At 34.4% G+C, this 26,176-nt stretch overlaps 2 protein-coding genes and 1 long non-coding RNA gene across 3 annotated transcripts; all 3 read right to left on the bottom strand.

The window, feature by feature from the left end:
* Nucleotides 1–12,585: 12,585 nt before the first annotated feature.
* Nucleotides 12,586–15,736, bottom strand: LOC135142162 (farnesyl pyrophosphate synthase-like). Its single transcript, XM_064073833.1, has 4 exons — nt 15,696–15,736; nt 13,729–14,026; nt 13,212–13,655; nt 12,586–12,924 (listed from the first exon to the last, which is right to left on the bottom strand). Exons 1-4 carry the CDS (start codon nt 15,734–15,736, stop codon nt 12,586–12,588), a joined length of 1,122 nt encoding a protein of 373 aa, XP_063929903.1.
* Nucleotides 15,737–22,445: 6,709 nt separating this feature from the next.
* Nucleotides 22,446–23,696, bottom strand: LOC135142090 (farnesyl pyrophosphate synthase-like). Its single transcript, XM_064073751.1, has 2 exons — nt 23,462–23,696; nt 22,446–23,366 (listed from the first exon to the last, which is right to left on the bottom strand). The coding sequence occupies exons 1-2, from the start codon at nt 23,693–23,695 to the stop codon at nt 23,028–23,030; spliced, it is 573 nt and encodes a 190-aa protein (XP_063929821.1). The 5' UTR covers nt 23,696; the 3' UTR covers nt 22,446–23,027.
* A 134-nt stretch (nt 23,697–23,830) lies between these two features.
* On the bottom strand, nt 23,831–25,246 carry LOC135142091 (uncharacterized). The gene is made up of 3 exons (XR_010282461.1): nt 25,076–25,246; nt 24,661–24,959; nt 23,831–23,895 (listed from the first exon to the last, which is right to left on the bottom strand). It is a non-coding gene; the product is annotated as an uncharacterized LOC135142091 (long non-coding RNA).
* Between the last annotated feature and the right edge of the window lie 930 nt (nt 25,247–26,176).

Here is a 26,176-nt window from a genome sequence, read left to right as displayed (position 1 = left end):
TTTAAACGAATAAATTAAATTTTTTCATCATGAACCTTAAGTCTCTTGAGTGATATTAATCAGAGCAGGTCAACACAACTAGATCTGAGTCGTGTAAGTCAGTAGTCACACCAGCCCTGCCATAAAACTCCTATATACTCCTCTAGCTAATGACCTAAAATGTAAAACGAATCGAGGAAACCTCTTTGTTTGAAACGAAAATTGATCTCTGCTCGGCAAAATAATAGCAAATATAGGTTAATTTTAAGTCCAGTTTCAATTGTTAAAAAAAAAAAATTGGTCTAAAGAGTTTAGACAGTACTTCCCTCGCTGTCGGAAACTTGACGACTGCATGCCTATTGTGTTTTTTTTTCTCATTACATTTTTGTAGTGGGAATTTAAAAAAAAATTGCGATGACGTCATCAACATTTTTGCAAGGACACGTATATCAGTTGGGATAGATGTAGTGTAATACTAAGAATAAAATTATTATATTCTCAAATTTTCGGGAAAATGAATTGGGTCGTTTGAATATTGATTTGTAATAATCAATAAAATAACGAAACAATTTACTCACGTATACCTACGTATCAGAGGCAACTGAAAATCGTGTATGTATAAACATTGTTAATTTAAGATGACAGGCGTAACAGCATACGTGAGAGCCAAACACAGAAACTGTAAACAAAACGACCGTCGGTTTTATTGCTTCGACTTCCGCTTATTATATAAAACATTGGGTTTTATTTTAATTCTTGACGGTGAAATTCACAATTGGTTGATTATAAACATGTCTATTTCACATTCGCGGAATCAAGTGAACGCATAAAACAAATGCAGGTCTGTAATGTTAAAGTCGATGTAAATAAGCGTGCTACCCTTATGTTTCAACCGAGTTTTTCCTTTAACAAATTTTGTGTCTACCAAATTGGGTTGGTTGGGGTGTAATACTAATAATAAGTGTTGCCTTTAATTTAATCAATAAAATAAATTGACTTCATTAATTTTTTTGAACCACCTCTTAAGAAAATCTAAAAAATATGAATGGAATGATAAATCACAAGTACAAACTCATCATATTTTTTGCATTTTAGATAGGATTTATTCAGCAAAATTTAAGGGTGACGTCATCAATTTTTTTAGGAGGGATGAACAAATACATTTTGAACAAAAGTTTACCATGCTTATAATAACTTTAAAATATTCCCAAGATTTCAAAGCATTCGGTTTTGTAATTCCTGATTAAATCGATAAAATAAATTCACGCCTTCATTAATTTTTTTGAGTCACCCTGCATATGCAAATCCAAAAATATGAATGGAATGATAAATCACAAGTACAGACTCATCATATTTTGTACATTTTAGATACGATTTATTCGGAAAACTTTTGAGCTGACGTCATCAGTTTTTTGTAGAAGATAACCAAATATATTTTGACTAAAAATTTATTATGCTCTTTATAACCTTAAAACATCTGCAAGATTTCAAAGCATTCGGTTTTGTAGTTCCTGATTAAATCAATAAAATAAATTTACGCATTCATTAATTTTTTTGAGTCACTCTGTATATGCAAATCCAAAAAATATGAATGGAGTGATAAATGACAAGTACAGGCTCATCATATTTTGTACATTTTAGATATGATTTATTCGGCAAACTTTCGAGCTGACGTCATCAAGTTTTTGGAGGGGATAAGCAAATATATTTTGACTAAACATTTATTATGCTCTTTATGACCTTAAAACATCTGCAAGATTTCAGAGCATTCGGTTTTGTAGTTCCTGATTAAATCAATAAAATATATTTACGCATTCATTAATTTTTTTGAGTCACCCTGTATATGCAAATCCAAAAAATATTAATGGAGTGATAGTTCACAAGTACAGACTCATCATATTTTGTACATTTTAGATATGATTTATTCCACAAACTTTTGAGCTGACGTCATCAAGTTTTTGGAGGGGATAAGCAAATATTTTTTGACTAAAGATTTATGATGCTCTTTATAGCCTTAAAACATCTGCAACATTTCAAAGCATTCTGGTTAGCAGATTAAAAATTAAATTTCAAAATGTTGTTTTATAATTTTGATTTTTTTTCCAAAAATCTGGACGTTTCGGGTGAAAAGTCGATTCAGAGTTGTAAACTACATGTGTAGGACTATGTTATTTTATACAATTGAAAACCCATTTACTATGTACAATTTTGAAGTGACGTCATCGCTTTAGTGGTGGGGATGATTCGACAAATTTTGGTTAGCGTTTTACCATCTACATGATATTCTTAATATAAGTACAAAATTTCACAACAATCGGTCGAGTACTTTCGGAGATTATCTGTCTAATAAAAATCCGTGACAACAGACGGACAGACGGACAGACGGACAGACGGACAGACGGACAGACGGACAGACGGACGGACAGACGGACAGACGGACAGACGGACAGACGGACAGACGGACAGACGGACAGACGGACAGACGGACAGACGGACAGACGGACAGACAGACGGAAATGGGAGACCTATTTTTTCGTCTTCTAGGGGTCATGAAAGATCGAGAAAACGTAAAAGTAGAGAGTCGGCCGACGGACTCGATTACAATACTTCCTTTGCTTACGCTCGGGAAGTAATTAATGCAAATAATCGAGAGAACCTATGCCATAGAAATAATTGAGAAATATGAGCACAATAGTTTAAAAAAAACTATCTTTGATACAAGATTTTTGAAGTATTTAGTATGTGCAGCATTTTTAGGGCAAGTAACTGACTTCAGTGATCCTGAGTTTATTTTGGATAAATAACTGTACTACGACACTGACTAGTTTTAAAGAGTTTTTTATTTTTTGTCACTATAACAATATAAAAAACGTAAATCAACATATTCTAGACCTAGTTTTTAGTTACACTAATTGTCATCTATCATTCTTATTTATCTATTGACTTTAACGGTACATTGCAGAAGTTTTTCCCATCAATCACCGTAGTCAATAATTTAATTTTAGGAAAGCTAATTTTCCGTTACTTTAGGATATGCCACTTTCAACTTCCTTTATAATAAATTAAATTCATTTTTTAATCAAACAATTTGAAATATCTAATAAATTGAAAAAAATCTTATTTGTCTTATTTTCAAATCAGATATTAACGATGTTTCTAATCACCTACCTGTTAGAGTGTTCCTTCTTACTTCGCAAAGGTAATTTCTGCAAGTTTTATATTTAAATTTTAATACCCAGGATTTGATAAAATAAAACTGGGAGTTATTACAGTGTGCGTTTATTAATAACTAATATTGAATAGTGAAAACCCCATAGGCGTGGGTCCTAGATCTGTTGTCCAGAGCGCTCTGGAATAACAAGCCATAAGAAAAGTTCTTGTGGTTCCAAAAGTTGTAAGTTTCAGAATTTCAGCTGTCCTTGAAGAACCCATGCCAGTGCTAGAGTGCAAAAAGTTATATATGCATTATTCCATTACTTTTCTTTCCATTCATCAGCTACACCTAAATTTTGAACAATAATTGTTGGTGGTAATTCTTTTGATAATGCTTACCATTGACAAACGAAATAAAAAGAGTAATTGCAACAGCAATATAAACAGTGTAGATTTTTGTAAACATTTTTACTTCCCGAGCGTAAGCAAAGGAAGTATTGTAATCGAGTCCGTCGGCCGACTCTCTACTTTTACGTTTTCTCGATCTTTCATGACTCCTAGAATACGAAAAAATAGGTCTCCCATTTCCGCCTGTCTGTCCGTCCGTCTGTCCGTCCGTCTGTCCGTCTGCCGTCCCGGATTTTTATTAGACAGATAATCTCCGAAAGTACTGGACCGATTGTTGTGAAATTTTGTACTTATATTAGGAATATCATAAAACGCTAACCAAAATTTGTCTAATCATCCCCACCACTAATGCGATGACGTCACTTCATAATTGTACATAGTAAATGGGTCTTAAATTGTATAAAATAACATAGTCCTACACATGTAGTTTACGACTCCGAATTCAGTTTTTACCCGAAACGTCCAGATTTTTGGAAAAAAAATCAAAATCATAAAACAACATTTTGCAATTTAATTTTGAATCTGCTAACCCGAATGTTTTAAAATGTTGCAGATGTTTTAAGGCTCTAAAGAGCATCATAAATCTTTAGTCAAAATATATTTGGTTATTCCCTCCAAAAACTTGATGACGTCAGCTCAAAAGTTTGCCGAATAAATCCTATCTAAAATGTACAAAATATGATGCGTCTGTACTTGTGATATATCACTCCATTCATATTTTTTGGATTTGCATATACAGGGTGACTCAAAAAAATTAATGAATGCGCAAAATTTATTTTACTGATTTACTCAGGAACTACAAAACCGAATGCTTTGAAATCTTGAAGATGTTTTAAAATTATCATAAACATGGTAAATTTTTGATCAAAATGTATTTGGTCGTCCCCTCCTAAAAAATTTATGACGTCACCACAAAATTTTGCTGAATAAATCCTATCTAAAATGTACAAAATATGGTGAGTCTCTTGTTGTGATTTATCATTCCATTCAAATTTTCTCGATTTGCATATACAGGGTGACTCAAAAAAATTAATAAATGCGTCAATTTATTTTATTGATTTAATCAGGAATTACACAACCGAATGCTTTGAAATCTTGGAGATGTTTTAAAGTTATCATAAGCATGGTAAATTTTTTATCAAAATGTATTTGCTCATCCCAACTAAAAAATTGATGACGTCACCTCAAAATTTTGCTGAATAAATCCTATCTAAAATGTACAAAATATAGTGAGTCTCTTCTTGTGATTTATCATTCCATTCAAATTTTTTCGATTTGCATATACAGGGTGACCGAAAAAAATTAATGAATGCGTCAATTTATTTTATTGATTTAATCAGGAATTATAGAACCGAATGCTTTGAAATGTTGGAGATGTTTTAAAGTTATCATAAGCATGGTAAATTTTTTATCAAAATGTATTTGCTCATCCCCCCTAAAAAATTGATGACGTCACCCCCAAATTTTGCTGAATAAATCCTATCTAAAATATACAAAATATGATGAGTCTGTACTTGTGATTTATCATTCCATTCAAATTTTTTCAATTTGCATATACAGAGTGACTCAAAAAATTAATGAATGCGTGAATTTATTTTATTGAGTTAATCAGGAACAACAAAACCGAATGCTTTGAAATATAGGAGATGTATTAAAGTTATCATAAACACGTTAACGTTTTTATCAAAATGTATTTGCTAATCCCCCCCTCAAAAAATTTGATGACGTCAGCTCGAAAGTTTGCCGAATAAATCCTATCTAAAGCGTAAAAATATGATGAGTCTGTACTTGTGATTTATCACTTCATTCATATTGTTTAGATTTTCTTAAGAGGTGGCTCAAAAAAATTAATGAAGTCAATTTATTTTATTGATTAAATTAAAGGCAACACTTATTATTAGTATTACATTGGACCAACCCAATTTGGTAGACACAAAATTTTTTAAAGTAAAAACTCGGTTGAAACATAAGGGTAGCACGCTTATTTACATCGACTTTAACATTACAGACGTGTGCGCTGTCTAGGTTCCGCGAATGTGGAATAGACATGTTTACAATCAACCAATTGTGAATTTCACCGTCAAGAATTAAAATAAAACCCAATGTTTTATATAATAAGCGGAAGTCGAAGCAATAAAACCGATGGTCATTTTGTTTACAGTTTCTCTGTTTGACTCTCACGTATGCTGTTGCGCTTGTCATCTTAAATTAAGAATATTTATACATAAACGATTTTCAGTTGCCTTTCATATTACTAGACAGCGGATTTTTGTCGGGCTACGTCACGATTATAGGTGGGGACGCGCTGGATCGCCGGGACTCAGTAGCGGGTGATAGATAATCACTGAATTTAATTGGTACTAATTCCATAAATATAATTAACGATTTATTAATCAAACGGCTAAGTAAATGAGAACGGGAATTAACAGCAGAGTGCAACGAAACAGCGTTATTCTAATCTCAAATAAACGAAGTGCAGTCCGCAACCGCAATGAATTCGCATCCCGTACGAGCCGTACCGAGTTTGGCCTTGCCTAGCCCGACAGAAATCCGCTCTCTAGATATTACACACCGGCGCCGTATACGTGAGTAAATTGTTTCGTTATTTTATTGATTATAAGAAATCAATATTCACCACGACCCAATTCATTTTCCCGAAAATTTGGGAATACAATAATTTTATTCTTAGTATTACACTACATCTATCCCAACTGATATACGTGTCCTTGCAAAAATGTTGATGACGTCATCACATTTTTTTTTTAAATTCCCACTACAAAAATGTAATGAGAAAAAAAACACAATAGGCATGCAGTCGTCAAGTTTCCGACAGCGAGGGAAGTACTGTCTAAACTCTTTAGACCAATTTTTTTCAGTTAAAATAAATGACCTGCTCCTTAGCGCTTTAACAATGAACTCACTTCAGTTTTACCACCACAGCGCTTTATATATGCATAGCAATTGGTGGTAAAAACGGACAATGATAAAATATAATAAAGGCAAGTAGGTACACGTACGAGAGTGCATTTTTGTACGCTATGTTATTTTATCGCAAGAACCTGTTGCAAAGAAAAGTAAAGTTATTTTTGCATTTCATTTCGCTATAGTTTTGCTAGTTTTATTAAATCAGGTTGCTTGTCAAATGTTTTGTAATCGCTGACTCCTCTATATTTTATTTTTTCCCTTGTTACGAGGAAGTAATATATAAAGCAGTCAATAGTAAGAGGAAGTTGCCGTGTAAAGAGTGTAAAAAGTTTATTGCCATGTGGGCAGTGTGAGCTAGAAGAGAAAACGTAGAATTAAACGGGAAATTAAACATATATGTGTTTAAATCACAACCCCTTCACAACAAACCAGAACTCGCAAAACTAAAACTGATTATATTATTCATAATTTTTTAAGCCACTCAAAATATACTGTTTTTCTGCAGTTTTGAAAAGTGTCGAAATTGAAAAGGATTCTCAAAGTTTCGACGAGAATACGCCCTATGGCTTGCCAGTTCAGACACTGTTTGCTATTGTTGACTCTTTTGGGACATTGGAAAACTTTGTTCAGAAACTGTGGGAAATTTTGAGGATACTCCGCACCTTCGGTGGTCGCTTCGTGATCTCCTTGCCTTTTAAAGACATTCTGCCCAACTTTCCGGAGAGTGGAGATCTCGCTATGAATCCTTTTCTCTCTTTGGAGACAAAACTTGTAAAACAACCTCAATAGTACGCGGAATGCAAAAGTATCTTGACTTGAAGCACATGGAGCCAACCTATTACACTCCGCGTCTTACTACTAAACTGAGGGTAGTGTTTAACGCCTCCGCTTGTTTGCCTCGTCAGACCTCGCTTAATGACCACTTACTGAGTGGACCCAAGTTACAAAGGGATCTGGTAACCATTTTATTGAGTTTTCAATTGTACCCCTTTGTCTTGACCGCAGATATTAAGATGATATATCAGCAGATTTTGGTAAGGGATGCCCATTGTGTCTATCAACGGCTTATCTGGAGCTTCTCGCCCCAAGATCCTTTTCAGGACTATCGTTTAAAGACCGTTACGTATGGAATTAGCTCTGCTCCGTATCTCGCTATTCGAGTCTTGCTTAAGTTAGTGGACCTAGAAGGTTCTTCTTTCTCTTTAGCCGCCACCGCTTTACGCAAGGATACCTACATTGACGATGTTGTCACGGGCTGTTGGTCTTATTCAGACTCCCTCTCAATAAGAGCTCAGTTGATTGTTCTTTTGAAGCGAGGAGGTTTTGCGCTGCTTAAGTGGGCCTCTTACACCCCCTCACTGTTGGATGATCTTCCGCCCGCTCACGTGTGCTTAGATGCCCCTTCATTGGAAGGAAGTGATCACGCTCATACCTTGAAGGTTCTGGGGCTTCAATGGCACCCTACCACAGACTCCTTTCATATATCTCTTCGCCCTTTGCAACAACGCTGTACCAAGAGATAGCTTTTATCCCATGTCGCCCGCATTTTCGATCCCTTGGGGTTTTTAACGCATTTGGCCCAATCCTTTAAGGCAGTGCTTGTTTCTAATTTTTGAATTTCTCCACCGCCATTCTTCGCTGCCTAAAGTTATTCTCATTCTTTGCTACATCCGTCTCTTCATTAATGGTAAATTCTTTCCGGCGAAAAGGAAAAAGGGTCTTATCAAGTCTTTCGAGTACTCCAGCGTTCAAATGATTTTTATTCGTCATATACAACGGGGTAATTTTTCGGTGATCGCCTTCATTGAAATTCATAAACGTTTGCCCAAAACCCTTCAGAGACTCTCTCCTATGATCGATGAATAAGGAATTTTACGTGTAGGTGGACGCCTCCGACAAGCTCCTCTTTCATATGACCAACGCTTTCCGGCTATTCTTCCCTCTTCTCGTAGTTTCACTCTAATCTTAATTGAACATACGCACCTTAAGTACTTTGATGCAGGTAACCATTTCGTACAATCTCTCCTTTCCCATCAAGTTTGTATTATGTCTTCCAAACGTACAATACGAAGTGTGCTATCCAAGTGCATTCGTTATTTTCGTACCCGTCCATCGCCTATGGGAGATCTACCTTCTTTCCGCGTTGGTAACGTTAAGCCGTTTCTCCACACTGGAGTCGACTTTGCGGGTCCTTTCCTCTCGCAGTCGAGGCGGCAAGACTCTAAAATTGATGCCTCTTCGTCTGCTACTTTCAACATAATGGGACTTTTTAAATGGTGTTAGTAATGTTGAAGAAGCATGTTCTTTCCCCTGAAATTTTAAACAGCAAAGAATTCTTAAGAAGTTAAGAATGGACATCAGACAATTTATATGATGGAAGCTTTAATCAACAAAATATTTACGTTCCATTTAAATTATACAGCAAAGAAAATTACTGAGGCTAAAATTGTGAGATAGAGAAAAATTGTATGAGGTGAAAAATTGCATAGCTAACAAAATTACATAAGGTTAAAATTTGCCACATTTTATAAACGATTAAAACAAAGAATTTACATGACGTTAAATTATGCCATGATCCAAGTGACTGGTTACTTAAAACAATTAGCTTTGAAAGTTTACATCGTGGACTGTCCCCAGCTTATCCCAAACAAACACATGATAAATAAACACAAAATACATCCCGCGTCGCGAGAAAACGTCTCGATAATGCCATCTCCCACGTCGCGAGAATTACGTCTCGTTGATGTCCGGATGATAACTGCCTAAGGGAAAACAATTAATCAGTGCACGATATTATGAATTTTACCGCACTTTTCACAGTCCTTTTCCCAGAGTGGGACAACGTTAGGTTAATTTAACTGCCGGAAATAAACCATTAGCAATCTTGTGTGGGGAATTAAGAAGTGTTAAAATAGCTTGCATAGATATTGTAGGCGTCCATAGAGTCGAAATTTGCCAATAAAAATAAAATAAAACCGGCTCAAATGGAGCCGACGACGGCTTGCAAGTTCTGCCACTACGGCACGCGTCACATCACACAGGGATGTATTTAAGGCCGTTTGCACAAAATCTTAGGGTCACTGTAATCTTACTATTTTCTATCTACGACAAACGATTTATCACACAGTTACGAAACCGACGATCTAGAGAAAAATGGAAGTTTGAAAATGTATTTCAACAAGTGTAATAACCGTTTGGTGCAACCTTAGATCATATAATAAATAGATACCAATACTCAAACTGAAAACTGTGACTAGACATGAAGCTATCTGTTGTCGTTTATCATTAGTATAATCATCCAGAAACCTTATTTATAACTTGATAAACAAAGGATGAGTCCTGACTAAGTGTATCCTGTAAAGTCCCCTAGCAAGTGCTTTATCTGAACAAACTCATGACTGTTAAATTGTGTTAGAACCAGTAACGATTCAAATCCTAACATGAACTGTGAATTTACAAACAATAAAACTAATTTTATACTACGTGTTAGCGTCGGTCGAAAATACGCATATTTCCACTCGGAAAAAAACGCAATAATTAGCAACGCTTGTTGGGGAAACTGGCGTCGTCATCGGTTCGATTAATTTTCGTTAAACAAGTGTTCCCCTTTTATTATTAACTAGGTATCAAACCAACTAAATTTAATTTACCTTCCTTGCCGCGTGCTTTCACTCACACCAAACAAAAAAACATTGACGCGTCACCGCCAGCACACTTAACTACCAACCCTCTCACTAGATACTAACCAGAAATTCTCTAGAAGAGCTACCAACTACCAAAAAAGAACTAAACTTGCACGTGGTTGCCTATGTTTAACGATTTTCTTAATGACATTTTTTTTTCAAATTCAAATTATTCAAATGCGATTTCGCAACGTTGTTTTTTTTTTCAGCGCTAAATTTTAATTCATATTTGGTCACCAGAATGTATATCTACAACATATGTGTGTTTTCACTTTAAGACTACATAGTACGTCACAATACCCTACATTTTTTGTACGCCTGTCAAAAATTACCTTTCTTAATTTCTTTCGCCTCAAAAGGGATGAGTGAAAACTCGCAGAAGTTATGACAATTGAAATATTTATATTAATATACCTTAGAGTTTGAGTTTGAGTTCCAAAATAGTATATTATTAGCCAAGGTTGCAAAGCCAAGCATTCTAGACCGAGCGCAAATTAGAACCCGAGATGCGCAACGTCGAGGGCTCTGAAGCCCGAGGTCTAGAAGTCGTTTAGCAAACGTGGTTAATATACTATTTTTTCACTAGTAGAAACCATAAGACAATAAACTGAAAAAATAAACGTTTAATTTTTTGACGCAACATGATTTTGTTTTGATTTCTAATTAAACTTAATCTAAATCTTCAACACAATGAAAACGGTTTACATTTGTCGCTGAATTAATCATTTTATCTTCTACCGTCTACCAACTACCATGCGTCGCAAAAGTTGAATTTGCTACCTCTAAATGAGTCGACATTTGCATACTTCATGGCTGCTAGTGAAAAAAAATATGTTTAACTCAATATCTTTGAAATCAACTAGTACTTTCAACATATTTTTAAATGCTGATGTGATTGACTGATGTTAACACGTAACTGCAAAAGAAATCATCATGTGAGTTGTAGATTGGTTTTCAGTTTCAACAAAAAATTGTTATAAACTCTTAAAACTTTTTTGCATAGCATAATTTTATGTATCGCCAGAAGCCCGAAGTTGTTTACTATTATGTAATTTTGGTGTCACAAAACTCGTTACGCTATCTGCAGGAGTTATCAGTATTGTTATCGTTTGTGTGGTAACGATATAATTTTGCAAAGAACCAAAGAATGAACATAATACGTTGTAAACGTTATTAAAAAAATATCTAACCATTAAAACTTTTGAAGTAAATTTACTGATTGATATTTAATTAAAATAGTTAATAAAAAAATAAAAAATTAAAGCTTGTAGTACTAAGTACCAATAATGATGTGTGACGGACCGTCATAAAATCAGTTTACAAAAAATCGCACTAAAAAAATCTCCCGAAACTTAAAAAACGAAAATTTACATATTCGAAAATATGAAACATCACTGCGCATGTCAGATTTTGCATTCAGCATACCCAGAATCGCAAGATCATTGGCAAATCCATAAAAATCGTAAATCTTAAATAATTTCATCTGAAATCGTACCCAAACTACAATAGTCGTAAGGCGAGGGTCAGACAATTAAATTTTCAAAGATGACAAGACAAAGGACTGTGTTTCTAACAGGCGATGACTCAAGATATATAAACTAGAATAGTTTACGAGTTAGTTAAATTAAAAATTAAACAGGTATCAAATATGGTTTATTTCACGAATAATATTGTACAAAGAAGGTTGTTTTCTCATGTAGTTGAAATACTAATGCTGTGAATTATCCATAAGCGTGTTGTCACTGTAATTTTTTTAGAACTTGCTCAAACTTTTTAGAATATACGCCTATCTTTTGCATAGGTTTTACATATTATGCAGATAATGAGTTTTGGACAAATAAGACACTATTAGAGAGAAAATTATTACAAATGCAAATATTCACGTGTGCACTTATACCAAAATAAAATAAAACTGTAAAGAAAAAAAATACTAACATTTTATCAGTCTTACCGTCGTCGAAAAAAAATTCGGAGTCAGTATTCAGTGTTGAGAACGATATTATCAAAGAATAAAAATGTTCATATTAGCAAACATAACTCATTGCTTTTTAAGGACAATTGAGTGGTAAGAAGCTAAAACTATTAAAATACTGAGTAAGAAAGTATTGAAAAGTTTCTCACAAAAGCGTTAAAAGTACCTAGTTTTAATTCTACAAATCAAGCAAAAACATAATTTAAAGAATGGAATTCTTATATACGCAAAACCTATGTTTATTGACGAAATAGCGAGTGCGAAAAATAAGAAGTAATTTAAGACTTGCTTTATTTCAACAATTTTTCCACTATCACACATCACATTTTTATATAAGAAATAAGGTGTTATTTAAGAAATACGGCGAATCCAAGATGATAGTTTTAAATTATCGTTAAAAATTACACACATGTTAAGTTTAAAAATCGAGAACCGGTTAACATCCATTATCCAAAACCGAATTTTTTAACAGGATCTTTGCTCCAGAGATTTGAGAATATTAAAATAGACTGACTGTAAATTTTTATTCCTGATGTTTTGCTTGATGGTTTTTCGTATATGACTGAAAGATTCTTCCAAGCAACTTTTGTAAGTATCTTTTAGATTTAGTTCTTCAAATAAGTTTAAAATTGTTGTTACTGCTTCAGGATCTTTGGAACCATAACACTGTTTCATCGTTTCTATCTGAGAATAATTTCCTTTTTCCATTGCCATTACCGAGAGCCACGTACATTTACCCTCTTGAACGTCTGTTCCCTTTTTACCACTTTTCTTTGGGTTACCATAGCAGTCCATGAAGTCATCCTGACAAATATAAGTATCAAACAGAGTATTTAGATCGCACAGAAACTACATACTATGAAATATAGGGCAAGCAACATAATTTGTAAACAAGTCATCTTTGGAATTTAATCCGTATAGTATGCTTCTACATTTGCTGTTTTTTGACATTTATCAGTGTCTTTTAATCATGCACATGCTAAATCCTCTCCAAGGATGACTCAGTTTCAAATTATGTTAGTTAATCGATATTTATATCATTTGCTGCATTTCCACGTTACATAGTTTTACGAATTGTCTGTATAACTTGCCTGCAGTTGATACAAAAACGTGAAATCTCTCGACAAATCTTCCGATTTTTTATGGAGTTCCAGGTCATATATGTTTGCCATATACATCGCTAAAGCTATTGGTAAATAAAAAGTGTAAAAGCCAGTTTTGTGTTCAGCAATGCGTTTAAACCTCTCCATCGTGTGAAGTTGCATTTGAGGTTTACCATCCTGGATAGACATACAATCCGCACTTTCTCCCAGACCGGTTCTTAGAGTAATCTCATGAAATAACAACATCGAGGGTAGATAACAGTGATGATTTCTAAAATATTTTCTGAGTAATATATAAGTTCCTTGTTCAAGAAGTAGTGCATCATTAGCTGCACTAAAGCCGATATTTTCTTTTCTGTGCCAGCAGAGGGAGCCCCTTCGCATCACTCCTTCGTCAGCTATGTCGTCAACTATAGTAGAAGCAGCCTGTAGCTAAAAATTAATTAAATCATTTCAACTTTATCAGTTCAGTTTGTCGGAACAACGAAAAATTTACTCGACTTACCATTTCCAAAGCCCAAGCCATGATCATTGCTAATCTGAGATTTTCCGGTGTGGCATTTTCTCGTTTTTCAAGGACTTCGTAAGTTGTAAATGTAATAAAAGCTCTCAATTTTTTACCAAAAGGGACAAGATAACGAAGAACTTGGTCGTAGTGTACATTTACTTCAACAATATTTGGGTCTGCCTTGGCATTCGTTAAGTCGCTTACTATCATAGGAAACATATCCAAAAATTCGTTGTATTTCTCCGAGCTAACTAAAAAATTACTGTTCCATGCAGTTCCTGGTCCAGACGAACTTCTAAAATTGCATGTACATGTCTAAATATGAACAGTAATCTGTTCAGCCGTATTCGTTTTGAATTTGACCACTACGTCATATACATTTAGGGGGAAATTTTTTTAGGAATTTCTGCTTTGGACGACAAACTTTAAAGTTTCAACCAGATTAGATAGAAAGTGTAAAAATGGACAACTTGACAAAATTATTAACAAAAACAAAATGTTGGTATTTTTAGGTTTTCAATGTAGGCGTTCTGACTAAAAGAAGAAGTGTTATCAGTTTTTACCTGTCTAGGCTTGTATTTGGTTCCTGCATCAAATTTTGATTTAGACTTAGCGAACGGGTGTGTGTTGCAGAAATTTTTGCCTTTGAAACTATCTGCCGTGTGCATATTTTCCAAAATTGCATGTTATTTCTGTTAAAAATTACGCTCATTTGCAAAACTATCACAACACGCAACCTTTTGAGTGATACTGATTGGACACTTATGCTTGACTAACTGTTCTTCCAATTTAAATCAATGTAATATAGACACATTAATGACTATAATTATTATCATTACATTCAACGTAGGAACCGAAATAATGAAGATATTTTTGTAAAAACGTTTATTAAAACATTTATAATAATTGGCTTCTTTTTTCAAAGATGTTGTTAAAGCAACACAAAAAACTACAAAATATACTTACCAGTTATACAAACATAAAAATGAAAATAAGCGAAGTGACATATGTGAATAACCTGACTATGTTGTGTTAGCTATGTGCTTCTAAAGGTTCACTTTAATGTTTTCTTACTAATATTTCGTACTTTTGGTCTCATGATTGTGTACATTTCAACAAAGTAAATTTAAAATTTGAGATGAATTTCGGGAAGATTTTCCAACAATATCGTCGACATTTTCACAACTCATTAAAACTATATGTGATAAAGTTCCGGAACTCTGGTCAAAAAATTGAGGCTTGGAGGTAATTATGCCAATAATCACCATGTGATTAAGTGGCTTATTCAAAGTAATCACCTTCAAGGTAAGTTAACCGCTGCTAGATATCAGCAATAAATTTTGGCAGATTTTATGGCACAAGATCATAAGACAGCGCATTCGGCTAGGATCACATGTTACGGTTTTTTTTACGGATCGTTAGTCGAAATTTAGAAAATATATTGTTCCCGAGATCTTCTAGTCTTCTTTGTGATTCTGTTTAAAAGAACACTATCGAATTACAATAAAAATTTTAAATTTTGTAATCATAGAGAACAATCAAGTTAAGCTGTTACGCGCAATATAGACGCGCAATATAATAGACAATTTCATTCAATTCAAACAGACATCTACCAGATATTCTTTGGCTGTATACATAAACACTTAAAGTTGTTATTACCGAGAGAACATTTTTCTCCATGTGCGGACCATGTGCTTTTTATAATTTTTCGATGAAGCGGAATTTGGTGGATTGTGCTTCAGATGCGAGCGAAATTTCTTAATAAGTATTACAAAAAAAGGAAAACGATTTTTTTGTTTCATACATTATCTTCATTTTAACTTAAAGGAGCGATACAAAATAGTAAATAAAATTCGGAAAATCAAATTTTATAATTTTTTCAAAGAAGCTGGTACTTTAAAGGCGAGAGAAGTTCTGTCAAAATCACCTTAGGTTAATATTGATTCAGGTAAATTTTCACTCACAATTGCTGCTTCCTCAGTAATATAGCTTGCGCCACACTCATTTCAATACATCGAAAACGATAAATCGAAAAATCTAAATGACAGAACTAGACAACACAGTAAATGCTATGACAAGTGCCATGCTGACGTGCGTTTCCAAGGCAATACGTCTAAAGCTCATACGATGTTTCTTCAAATATTGGACCTTCTAGCGTTTTTAATAGTTTATAATAGTTATTTACAACTGAGAAACAAATAAAATATTGAACAATACACGCAAGGTAACATGTTTTTATTGGCTCCAGGTCACTGGCTCGCCTGCGGCTCGCTAGTCATATCCTTCTGTCCGCCAGTAAGAATTGTTTTTCACACAGCAATAAACGTTAGTAAATACATTTAAGTAAATAAACGTAGTTATTATTGAAACGTTTAGCCTAATTAAAGTCTTCCATTAACTTTTTGTGCTCAAAAATACTTGTTTTATTAAACTCCAAAATAACTCCATATGTATTAGGTACGAATTCCACTAACATATAAATAAAAGACGTGAAGTGACATGATGTTACATGTCGATTGAAATGAACTATGCTATAGTGTGACGTTGTTGAAGTCTGTTGTTTTCCATGCACTTTTATACGATTCTTTGTTGCAAGTCATTCAGATTTATAACAGACGTTTGAAATGAACTGTTTTTGAGATGAGGCAACAAAAAGAAACCACATGGTGTCAAATCATAGTATCGAGAGGGCCAAGTTTATCTAATTTGGACTAATTATGCCATTGTCAAAAAACTTTTGTATTTGTGTTTAGTATTTTCACCGTAGAAGCTCTATCAAACTTTTGTAAAGATCGTTTTGTTTCTTTTCTTTGGTTTACCTTCTAAAAATATTGGCACAATTATTCGTCTGTACGTAATTGGCCGCAAGGACTATTCACTTTATTCTCAGTCTCCCTAGATATGTCACTTGTAGACCTTTATGTTAAAACCGAAGCAGTATTGAGGATTTTACAGACAAAACACTTCAACCACAAGACAATGCCATCGGATCTAATGCTAGTTGAGTTCGACTTTGAGTCCACTGTTAGCGCCAAAATATGTCCTCGTTTGGTGTTCAGACGTGTCAAAATGGGACCAAGGCAGTGGATATGGCTGTAGGGGACTAAATGCAGGATTTTTTCATCCTTAGGTAATACTCTAATGATTCTACAAACAGAAATGTCTGCTTCACGCACAAGTGCTGCATTAGTAGCTTTAGAGCACAGACTACCCCCTTGCTTTAAAGGCAAAAAATAGCGTTTCTCTGAGGCGGCGCATCGTGGTTTGTTTGACACCCAGAGCGGTTTTCTATTGAGTACCCCCCCCCCCCCTCCCTAAACGTGCCGTTCATTTTGGCAAAATATTCTATGACGTAATCAAAATTTCCTTTCCTCTTTAGTCGCGCTTAGCTCACTGTGGACCTGTTACATGAAGCCACCGAAACCAAATGGTTAAAAAAATCTTAGATACAGCGCTAGACTCGGAACAGACTCTGAATAGCCCCATTTTACAATGAATCTGAAAAGCTGCAATCTAGCCCACTCAACCGCTTCTTGGAAAACATGCTGGCGGCTTCCAAGTGCCGTTGATAGTAACTTTGATGTTCAACTTTTACCGTATTTAAAGATGTTGTAGAAGAAAAGTGGAGGATTTAAGTTGATTACTACAAAAATTTATCATTTTAGATATTTTAGTTTCTTTTCGTCGAAATAAGTCTACACTAAGAAAACTATGTATATTAAGAGAAAAAATAAAGCCAAAGATTAAACCCCATCCATCATACCCGCCCCGACCTCAACTCTCAAGTGTGATGAATTTTTCATTCGTTGTCAGATCGAGGGGCGGGGCTTAATTACAAGATCCATATTTGTCAACAAAAATTTACCATTGCAAACATGTTTTAAGTTTCTTGTTCTGAAAAGACAACTACGTAGATTAAGAGAAAAGGCAAAATATAAGCCCCGCCCACCCGTCCTATCTCAATTGTGATGATTTTTTTAATCGTCGAGAGCCAAAGGAGCGGAATTTAAGCTAAATTCTTATTATTTCACTACAAGAAATTACCATGTAATACATTTTTTGAGTGTCGTGTTATTCAAAGTATACTATATATATTAAGAAAAAATTAAAGCCAAAGATTAAGCTACAGCCATATCTGCCCTGATATAAATAGTAATGAAGTTTTCATTTGTTGGCAGGCCTAGGGGCGGAGACTAATTGCAAAACCAATAAAACAAAACGGCAAAAAATTATGATGACTTTTTTATTCAGCGTGAACCAAGGGGATCGAACTTAATAGCACAATTTCTTTACGAGAAATTAAAAACATATTTTTGAGTATAGTGTTGTTGAAAGAATACTATGTATATTAAGAAAAAAAGCCAAAATATAAGCCCCACCCGCCGGCCCTATCTCAATTCTGATGATATTTTTATTCGTCGTAAGCCGAGAGGCAGAGCTTAATTGTAAAATTCTTATTTTTCTACTAGAAATTACCATGAGAAATATGTTTTTAAGTAATCGTGTTATACACAGAAAACTAAATATATTAATTAAAAAAGAAAACCAAAAGGGAAGCCCCGCCCATCCGTCTCAATCACAATAGTGATGAATTTTTCATTCGTTGTCAGACCGAAATTGCAAAATCGATACTTTCCTACAAAAATTTACCATTTTAAACATGTTTTACATTTCTTGTTGTGAAAAAAAGATTACACTACACATATAGGCTGATTAAGCGTAAATGGCGAATTTGACTTATCCCTATAGACATTTTTCTTCTGTCCCTTGATGCATGTAGTAGAAATTAAAAAATATCATGAATTCAAGTTGGTATTCTTATGTCACTGTTAATTTTGAGCAGAGTGTCAAAAACTGTTCTAGTGGGGACAAATTTGTACGCACAGAAATATCCCGAACGTAGACATCCAACAGACAAAATTTTCAGGAGACTTGAAATCGTTTGGCCTGTGAGTAAAAGGTAAAGTGTTCAAAATTTGATTTTCGTGGAATTAGTGCTGTCAACCAGAAACTACACTACACTACCCCAATTTGGTTGTTTGAAAACCCAACGTCAACGGCAACGTAACGGCAAAAGTTAAATGTTGGTCATCTCGAACGTCACCCCAACGGCGTGCCAACTTTCAACGGCAACGTCAACTGATGATAGAAACGACGCATACCTTCGATGAGTATTTATCTTACAACAGCAACGTCAGCGACAAATTTATAGTTCGACCTTTAGGTTGAACAACACTAATAAATTTTACGAGAATATCATTGATTGCTCTGTTACGATGGTCTATTTTTTCGTAAAATCTATCAATAACATTATTTTTACTTCTCAAGCGTAAGCGAAGGAAGTATTGTAATCAAGTCCGTCGGCCGACTCTCAACTTTTACATTTTCTCGGGCTTTCATGATCCCTAGAGTACGAAGAAATAGGTCTCCCGTTTCCGTCTATCTGTCTGTCTGTCCGTCTGTCTGCTGTCCCGATTTATTTTTGTATGCTCTTGCAGAGTGATTATCCTCTAAGTAAGCTCTAGCTGTGCTAGTGAGTTGTCGTTGTCACCCGTTAGTGCTTGGTATTCGGCGCGGACCGCCCCCCTTTACGCCGCCAGTGGTGTTGGGTGCCGGGATATAATAGAACAGAAGGGAGCCAAATAGCGGACACCCTAGCTAAAAAAAGGTGCTAACGTAGACGGTAAAACGCTAACCAAAATTAGTTAATTATCCCCACCAACAACGTGATGACATCCTCTAAAAATTTTGTGCAATAAACATTACTTAAACTCAGGACCGGATTTAACAATAATTCTAATGTCCTAGGCACCAAAGAGTGGTGGTGCCCCCAACTCTCTCCAGGAATAAAGGAGTGTTTGCATAACGCCTTTACATTTTATTAATTTTTTATTGAACAAGAATCTACCTTCATTTATAAGTTATACTTGTAAATATATAGTCTAAACAGTGACGGCTCGTCAGGGACGGCAGGGTCGGCCAGGCCGTACCAAATAATTTGAGAAATAAAACAATTTTTTTTTGGAAATTCAAATTTTTTATTAGCATTTTTGAAAGACTGATACTATAATTTTTAAAAATTAAAAAATTAATAAACATAAATAAATAAAAATAATTACTATTAATTTCTAATAATGAAGACACAATTTAATGTTTTAAATTCATCCCGGAGAGAAACTATTTTACTATGTCAAATGCCTATATAGACACGGGCCCGGCCGGCCGATGCGTTGAAAAATTACCAACAGTAATCTACGAGCTACGGCTTATGCTTTCCGATGGGTATATGGCTGCGTTAAGTTACAATTCTGGCGTAGATTGAAACACACAACATCGGCCGATAGCGCTCTGGCCGATTTTGCCGCAGACGCAGACGACACCCTGGATGCGGCGCGCTCGTTTCTACTTATCGCTCTTTTATTTTATTCATTTCAATATTTACAGTTTTTCATTATTTCATAAATTATTAAAAACTGATTAAAGAATTATGCATGTCAAGCATAAAGTTTCAAAATTTAAGAAAGTCGTTAATAATTTAATTTAGTTGGGTAAAATTGGATGATTCAAACAATACTGCAATCTGTTGATCACATATATCTTAATACGGTATATTCCTAACTGTAGAGTGTTGAAATTGTATTCATCTCCTGTAATAAAAAATATTTTACATAAAATAGTCCGTGAATTCCCATGTAGTTTCCACCCGCGGTCGGCCGGCCGGCTCGGTTGTAGCAATCCAACGTACTTGGACGATTAGTAAACCGAAGATTAACGAACGATGAATATTTTTGACCAGTGTTGGTTGCACGTTGTACCATGGCCGACTAGTATAAAGATTATGGCCTGTCCAAAGGAATGCCAAAGGTACCATACGTGCTGCCATCTATTAATAATTCTAAATCGACAAAAGAATTATTAACACCTTTTGAAAGGCACAAAGGCATTCATACCCAAACAAACCACCATTACACGTTTTGAAGTCCCATAATGTCGAGTCAAATTAAAATTTTGCTAAATTATTAAGTGTAATTATTAATAGATGGCAACACGTATCGTACCTCTTGGACAGGCCATAATCTTTATACTAGTCGGCCATGGTTGTACGAAGCGCTTGATTGAATTGGTAAATAATTAAATATATTTATATTAATTCGTATAAAAACTCACGATGGACACTTTTCGCAATATAGTTGACATGAATGGCGACTTGGTTAATTATTTATTAATACATAAATTTAAAGAACTAACTTATGGCCATAAAGTTTTTGTGAAGCAACGTTAATTATCAATTTGATTCAAACGAAGCCTGGTCATAATCGTGCATTTTCTAAAACACTCTACTGTAAATATCCTTCGTTAGCTGGCAGCGAAACACGTAACAAATTATTTTTCTGGTATTGTTTATTATTTTCAGAATCCAAGAACCCTTATAATTCTAGTGGTTGTGATAATTTAAAAGAAGTTCATCGTGCACTGGCCAAACGCAAAATTTCTAAGGAGCATATTCATTTGACTCTAAAATTGAAATTGTTCGGAAAACACAATATCGCGAATTCGTTGGATAGTGCCAGACACGAATACATATATAAATAAATACAATGAAACTGTTCCAGAAAACAGAATTATGGTAAAACATTTAATAAATATGATTATTTTTCTATCAACACAAGAAATGGCATTTCGAGGTAACGACGGAACAAGTGGTTCGGATAATCAAGTCAACTTTAAGGAGTTAGCAAAATTTTTAAAAAGAATTCGAAATGAAGATCATTATTTTCAAAGATATATTCTAATGTTGAAGAGATTGCTACTTTAAAATTGCTGATATAGCTCCTCCATCTGCGAAACGGCGTAAAACTGATTTAACGAATGACAATGACATTTTATTAACTAAAAAATGTTTACTAATTAGTGTCATCCTCATGTTTGGCCGACCCACGTTTTTTTGGCACGAGCCGTCACTGAGTCTAAAGTATTTATTATCTTATTAAATGATTCCAAGATTGTTGAAGTTGTACAGCATGAGCCTCCCAACGGGTGCCCGAAAGTGTCTTTAAAATGTTGTCATTTTGAATAGCAGATTTCGAAAGATTCTACCCGCCTGTCGAAGCCGAAAAAAAATTATACACTGTTTGTATAACGGAAAAAAAAAATTAACAGCAATTTGACATTTTTTTTTAATTTGTGGCAATGTTAAAGGGCCTTTTTAAATTTATTAATAATTTACGAATTTTAATTTCATTTTAAATATAAAAAATTCTTCAATAAAAAATGAAATGCCGTTCACTTTTATGAAAATTACAAGAACTGAAAACTTACCTTTTCTAAATATGACTGACAACAATAACATTTACAGTACAAAGGTACTAAAATAAAAATCAAATTTGAATGCTACTGCACAAATTGTGAAGCGCCGAAAGCTACTAAATCTGCTACTGTACGATGCTGAAATATTTGTTTCTTATATGACCTGTTTAGAAAATCTCCTATTTAAATTCTCACGAATTTCGGAAACTACTTTATAGTCTTGCACACGTTTTGTACGGCAAACCCACCTTTGCTAGCATAAGGATACGGGTTCTATTAAGGTTCAGTATTCTGTACTGATTTGCTCGCAAACTGGCCGCCTCTGCACATGTGATTTCCTGTGTCAGCAGCGGTGACCTACCACAAATTAAAAAAAACTAAATGATAATAATAAAATGTTGCAATTTTTTATTTTAAATATACATTTCCAAAGGTTTTGGGGCCCCTCCAACTTTGATGCCCTAGGCCAGTGCCTAGTGTGCCTTATTATAAATTCAAAGTTGCTTAAACTTCATATAATATTATACTCTCACACTTGTATTTTAATTGTTATTGTTTAAACTTCTTTCTTTTTTGCCACATACGAATGATGTTATCACAGAATAAAATTTGTGATTTTAGCAAATAGGTTTAATACACTTATTGCTTTTTCAAGAACAAATAAAGAGATAAGGCGCTAAAAAATTAAAAACTGATATTAGCGTTAAAGATAGTCTTAAAAGCAAGTAAATAATTTAAACAACGGAATTTTTTATAACTTAGACCGGCAAAACCGGCGTTTGTTGGCAGCGAATTGACATGTACGCAAAATGAGAAAATTTCTTTATTTTAACAATTCTTCCATCATCACACATTGTAATCCACTTTGTACAAGCAATAATTACGGATTATTTAATTTCCATATGTGTTAAAAAATAGTCAATTTATCGTTAAAAATATTCGCGAAATTGTTAGCATCAATTATCCAAAACCTACGCACTTGTAATTGCTTAACAGGGTCTTTGCTCAAGTGCTTTTAGAATTTTAAAGTAGATTGCCTGTAAATTTTCATTACTGATGTTTTGCGAGATGTTTTTTCGTAACTGATTGACAGATTTTTCCACAGAACTTTGGTAGATATCTTTCAGATTTAGTTCTTCAAATAAGTTTAAAACTGTTGTTATTGCTTCAGGATCTTTAGAACCATAACACTGTTTCATCGTTTCTATCTGAGAATGATTTCCTTTTTTCATGGCCATTACAGCCAGCCATGTACATTTACCTTCCTCAATGTCTGTTCCCCTTTTACCACTTTTCTCTGGGTTACCATAACAGTCCAAGAAGTCATTCTGACAAATATAACTGTCTTTAGAAAGATGTGATGAAATATTTCCATATACTTATTACATGCTTCATAGTTTCGCAAACTGTCAGTACAACTTACCTGCACCTGATACAGAAATGTCAAATCTTTAGACAAATCTTCCGACTTTCTGTGGAGTTCCAGGTCATATATGTTTGCCATATACATGGCTAAAGCTATTGGTAAATAAAAAATGTAAAACCCAGTTTTGTATTCAGCAATACGTTTAAACCTGTCCATCGTGAAAAGTTGTAGTTGGGGTTTACCATCTTTAACAGACAGGCAATCCGCTACTTCTCCCAAACCATTTCTCATAGTAATGTCATGAAACAACAACATCGAGGGTAGATAACAGTGATGATTTCTAAAATATTTTCTGAGTAATAGGTAAGCTCCTTATTCAAGAAGCAGTGCATCATTAACTGCTTTAAATCCAATATATTTTTTTCTGTGCCAGCAGAGAGCATTACCCCTTCGTCAATGATGTCGTCAGCTATAAGAGAAGCTGACTGCATCTAAAAAGAGAACATTTAAATGTTATTACTTCAGTCTGTATTGATTTACAAGCCACAGATTTTAGGCTAAATAGGAACTGCTTTCATTTTTTAAGACACTTTAACGAAGTTTGGATATAAATACCTTCTGAGTGAAATAGAACAATATGAGCATCATTTCTTTTCGGCTAAACTATCAAAAATTTATCTTACTGTGTTCTTACATAAAAACATTACCTGACGCGTAAGAAATGGACCAAAAGTCCTATTTAAGAGGAAGCAATATGCAATAAAACCTGATTTGAATTTTGATTTTTGATTTCGTCGTATAAATCATTAATAAAATAATACTATACTAACTACACTAGTTGGGGCAGAATGTGGCGTCGAATGCTATCCATTTTTGTTTAAGTAATCGCCCTTTTATAAAATTACAATAAAAAAAGCTAAGACTAAAAGTTAATACGTACTTCAAGCACAGTTATGCTATGCTCTCTCCGAATCCGCGTGCTTCCGATTCTGGTTTTCCTTCTCCGCATTCAAATCTCAAGCCCAAGCGGAGGTTTTAAATCCCGTTACGAGTGCGAATGCCCACGTTATTAAACGTTATTGTCTTATTTTGATTGTAAGTGATCAAAACTTTAACGGCCCAAAATCCGGATCGCAATTTAAATCAAGGATTTAGGAACTTTTTGTTTAATTCTCCACGTAAAACCTAGCGAAGGCAAAAAACAACGAAGAAGCTTCGTTGTTCCTGGTCCTAATAACCAAATAAACTCGACTTACAATTTCCAAAGCCCAAACCATGAGCATTGCTAATCTGCGATTTCCCCGTGTAACATTCTCTGGTTTTTCAAGAGCTTCGTAAGCTATGAATGTAATGAAACCCCTCAATTTTTTACCAAAGGGGGCGAGATAATGAAGAAGTTCGTTTTCAGTGTGTATTTGCTTCAGCAAATTGTGGGTCTGTAGTGTTATTCGTTACGTCGTTCACGACCACAGGAAACAAATCCAAAAACTTTTTGTATTTCTCTGCGCTGATTAGAAATTTACTGTTCCATGCAGTGCCTCGTTCAGACGGAATTCTAAAAATGCATGCATGTACCTAAATAGTTATGAGTAGTAAACTCTTCATATTTATGAGTAAAAACAAAACGTTGATATTTTTACGTTTTTATTCCAAACGTTTATTAAATTTTACCTGTCTAAGCTAGCATTTGCTGTCTTCATTGAATTTTGATTTATATTTAACCAACGGATTTGTGTTGTAGCTATCTGCCGTGTGCATAATCTCCAAAATTACATGTTATTTTTATTAAACAGCAAGACCATCACGAATTGTAATAGGTCGAATGATACTGATTGGACACTTAAACACGACTGAGTGTTTACTTCATTTTAAACCGATTTGATACATATATCGCGATTAATTACTTTAATTAGTTATTGTATTCAACATAGTAACAGAAATACATAATTAAAAATGTTGCAGTAAAGATGTTTATTGAAACGTGCACAGATTTTTAACCTGAAATCTTCAAATATCTCGAAAAATAAGCACTCTTCAAAACAATGTCTCGTATCAAACTTTAATCATGCCGCCGTGAAGAAAATAAATTAGTTCTAAAATTAGCCCCCCCCCCTCTCTCTCTCTTTATAGGTGGGGTGGGGGTAACTTCGAAACCTCAAATGGGAACTGCTAAAAGTACGTATGGTACGATTTGTCTGAAAATTTTTTTTCGATTCGTGATAGATGGCGCTGAAGGCGCTGAATCGAAGAAATTCAAATTTTTTCGATTTCTTCTGCTAAGGACCTATGCTTACGATTTTGTAATATGTTGGCAATAGAAAATCTCGCGTCTTATGTAAATACTCGAAATTCGTGGTCAACAAAGTTTATTCATATTGCAAAATTCGAATAACTAGGGAATTGGTTCCTATAGAAATGACTGACGAATAAACTACTTTTAGCGTAACCCAGGAACAACGATGTGGACGAAGTAGTTTTTTGTTCCTTTCGGGGTGCTTGATTAACGACAGTCCCTTGCCTTTCACGTATAGGGTGCTTGATTTAAAGATGGATATTACTGAAGGCTACAATATAGAATATTTTGGTATTTAAAATATGAGGGTTCCGGTAAACAGATGATTAATTATAGTGTATTTCGGAACTCCGTTCGCCTAAGCCAAAACATTGACAGATTTCAGGGTTTCTCAACTGTCGGTCGGTTCAGAGATGGTAGGTAATGCGTGGTAATGCTCACTGCCACGATGCCGATGGAGCAAATGATTAATTTTGTTT

This window comes from Zophobas morio, unplaced genomic scaffold (genome assembly GCF_036711695.1).
Source record: "Zophobas morio isolate AGI-343-1 ecotype UQ-CSIRO unplaced genomic scaffold, CSIRO_AGI_Zmor_V1 ptg000046l, whole genome shotgun sequence".
In the NCBI taxonomy this organism is placed as follows: Eukaryota; Metazoa; Arthropoda; class Insecta; order Coleoptera; family Tenebrionidae; genus Zophobas; species Zophobas morio.
Note: the sequence above shows the minus strand (reverse complement) of the source record. Positions and strands in the feature narration are given on the sequence as shown.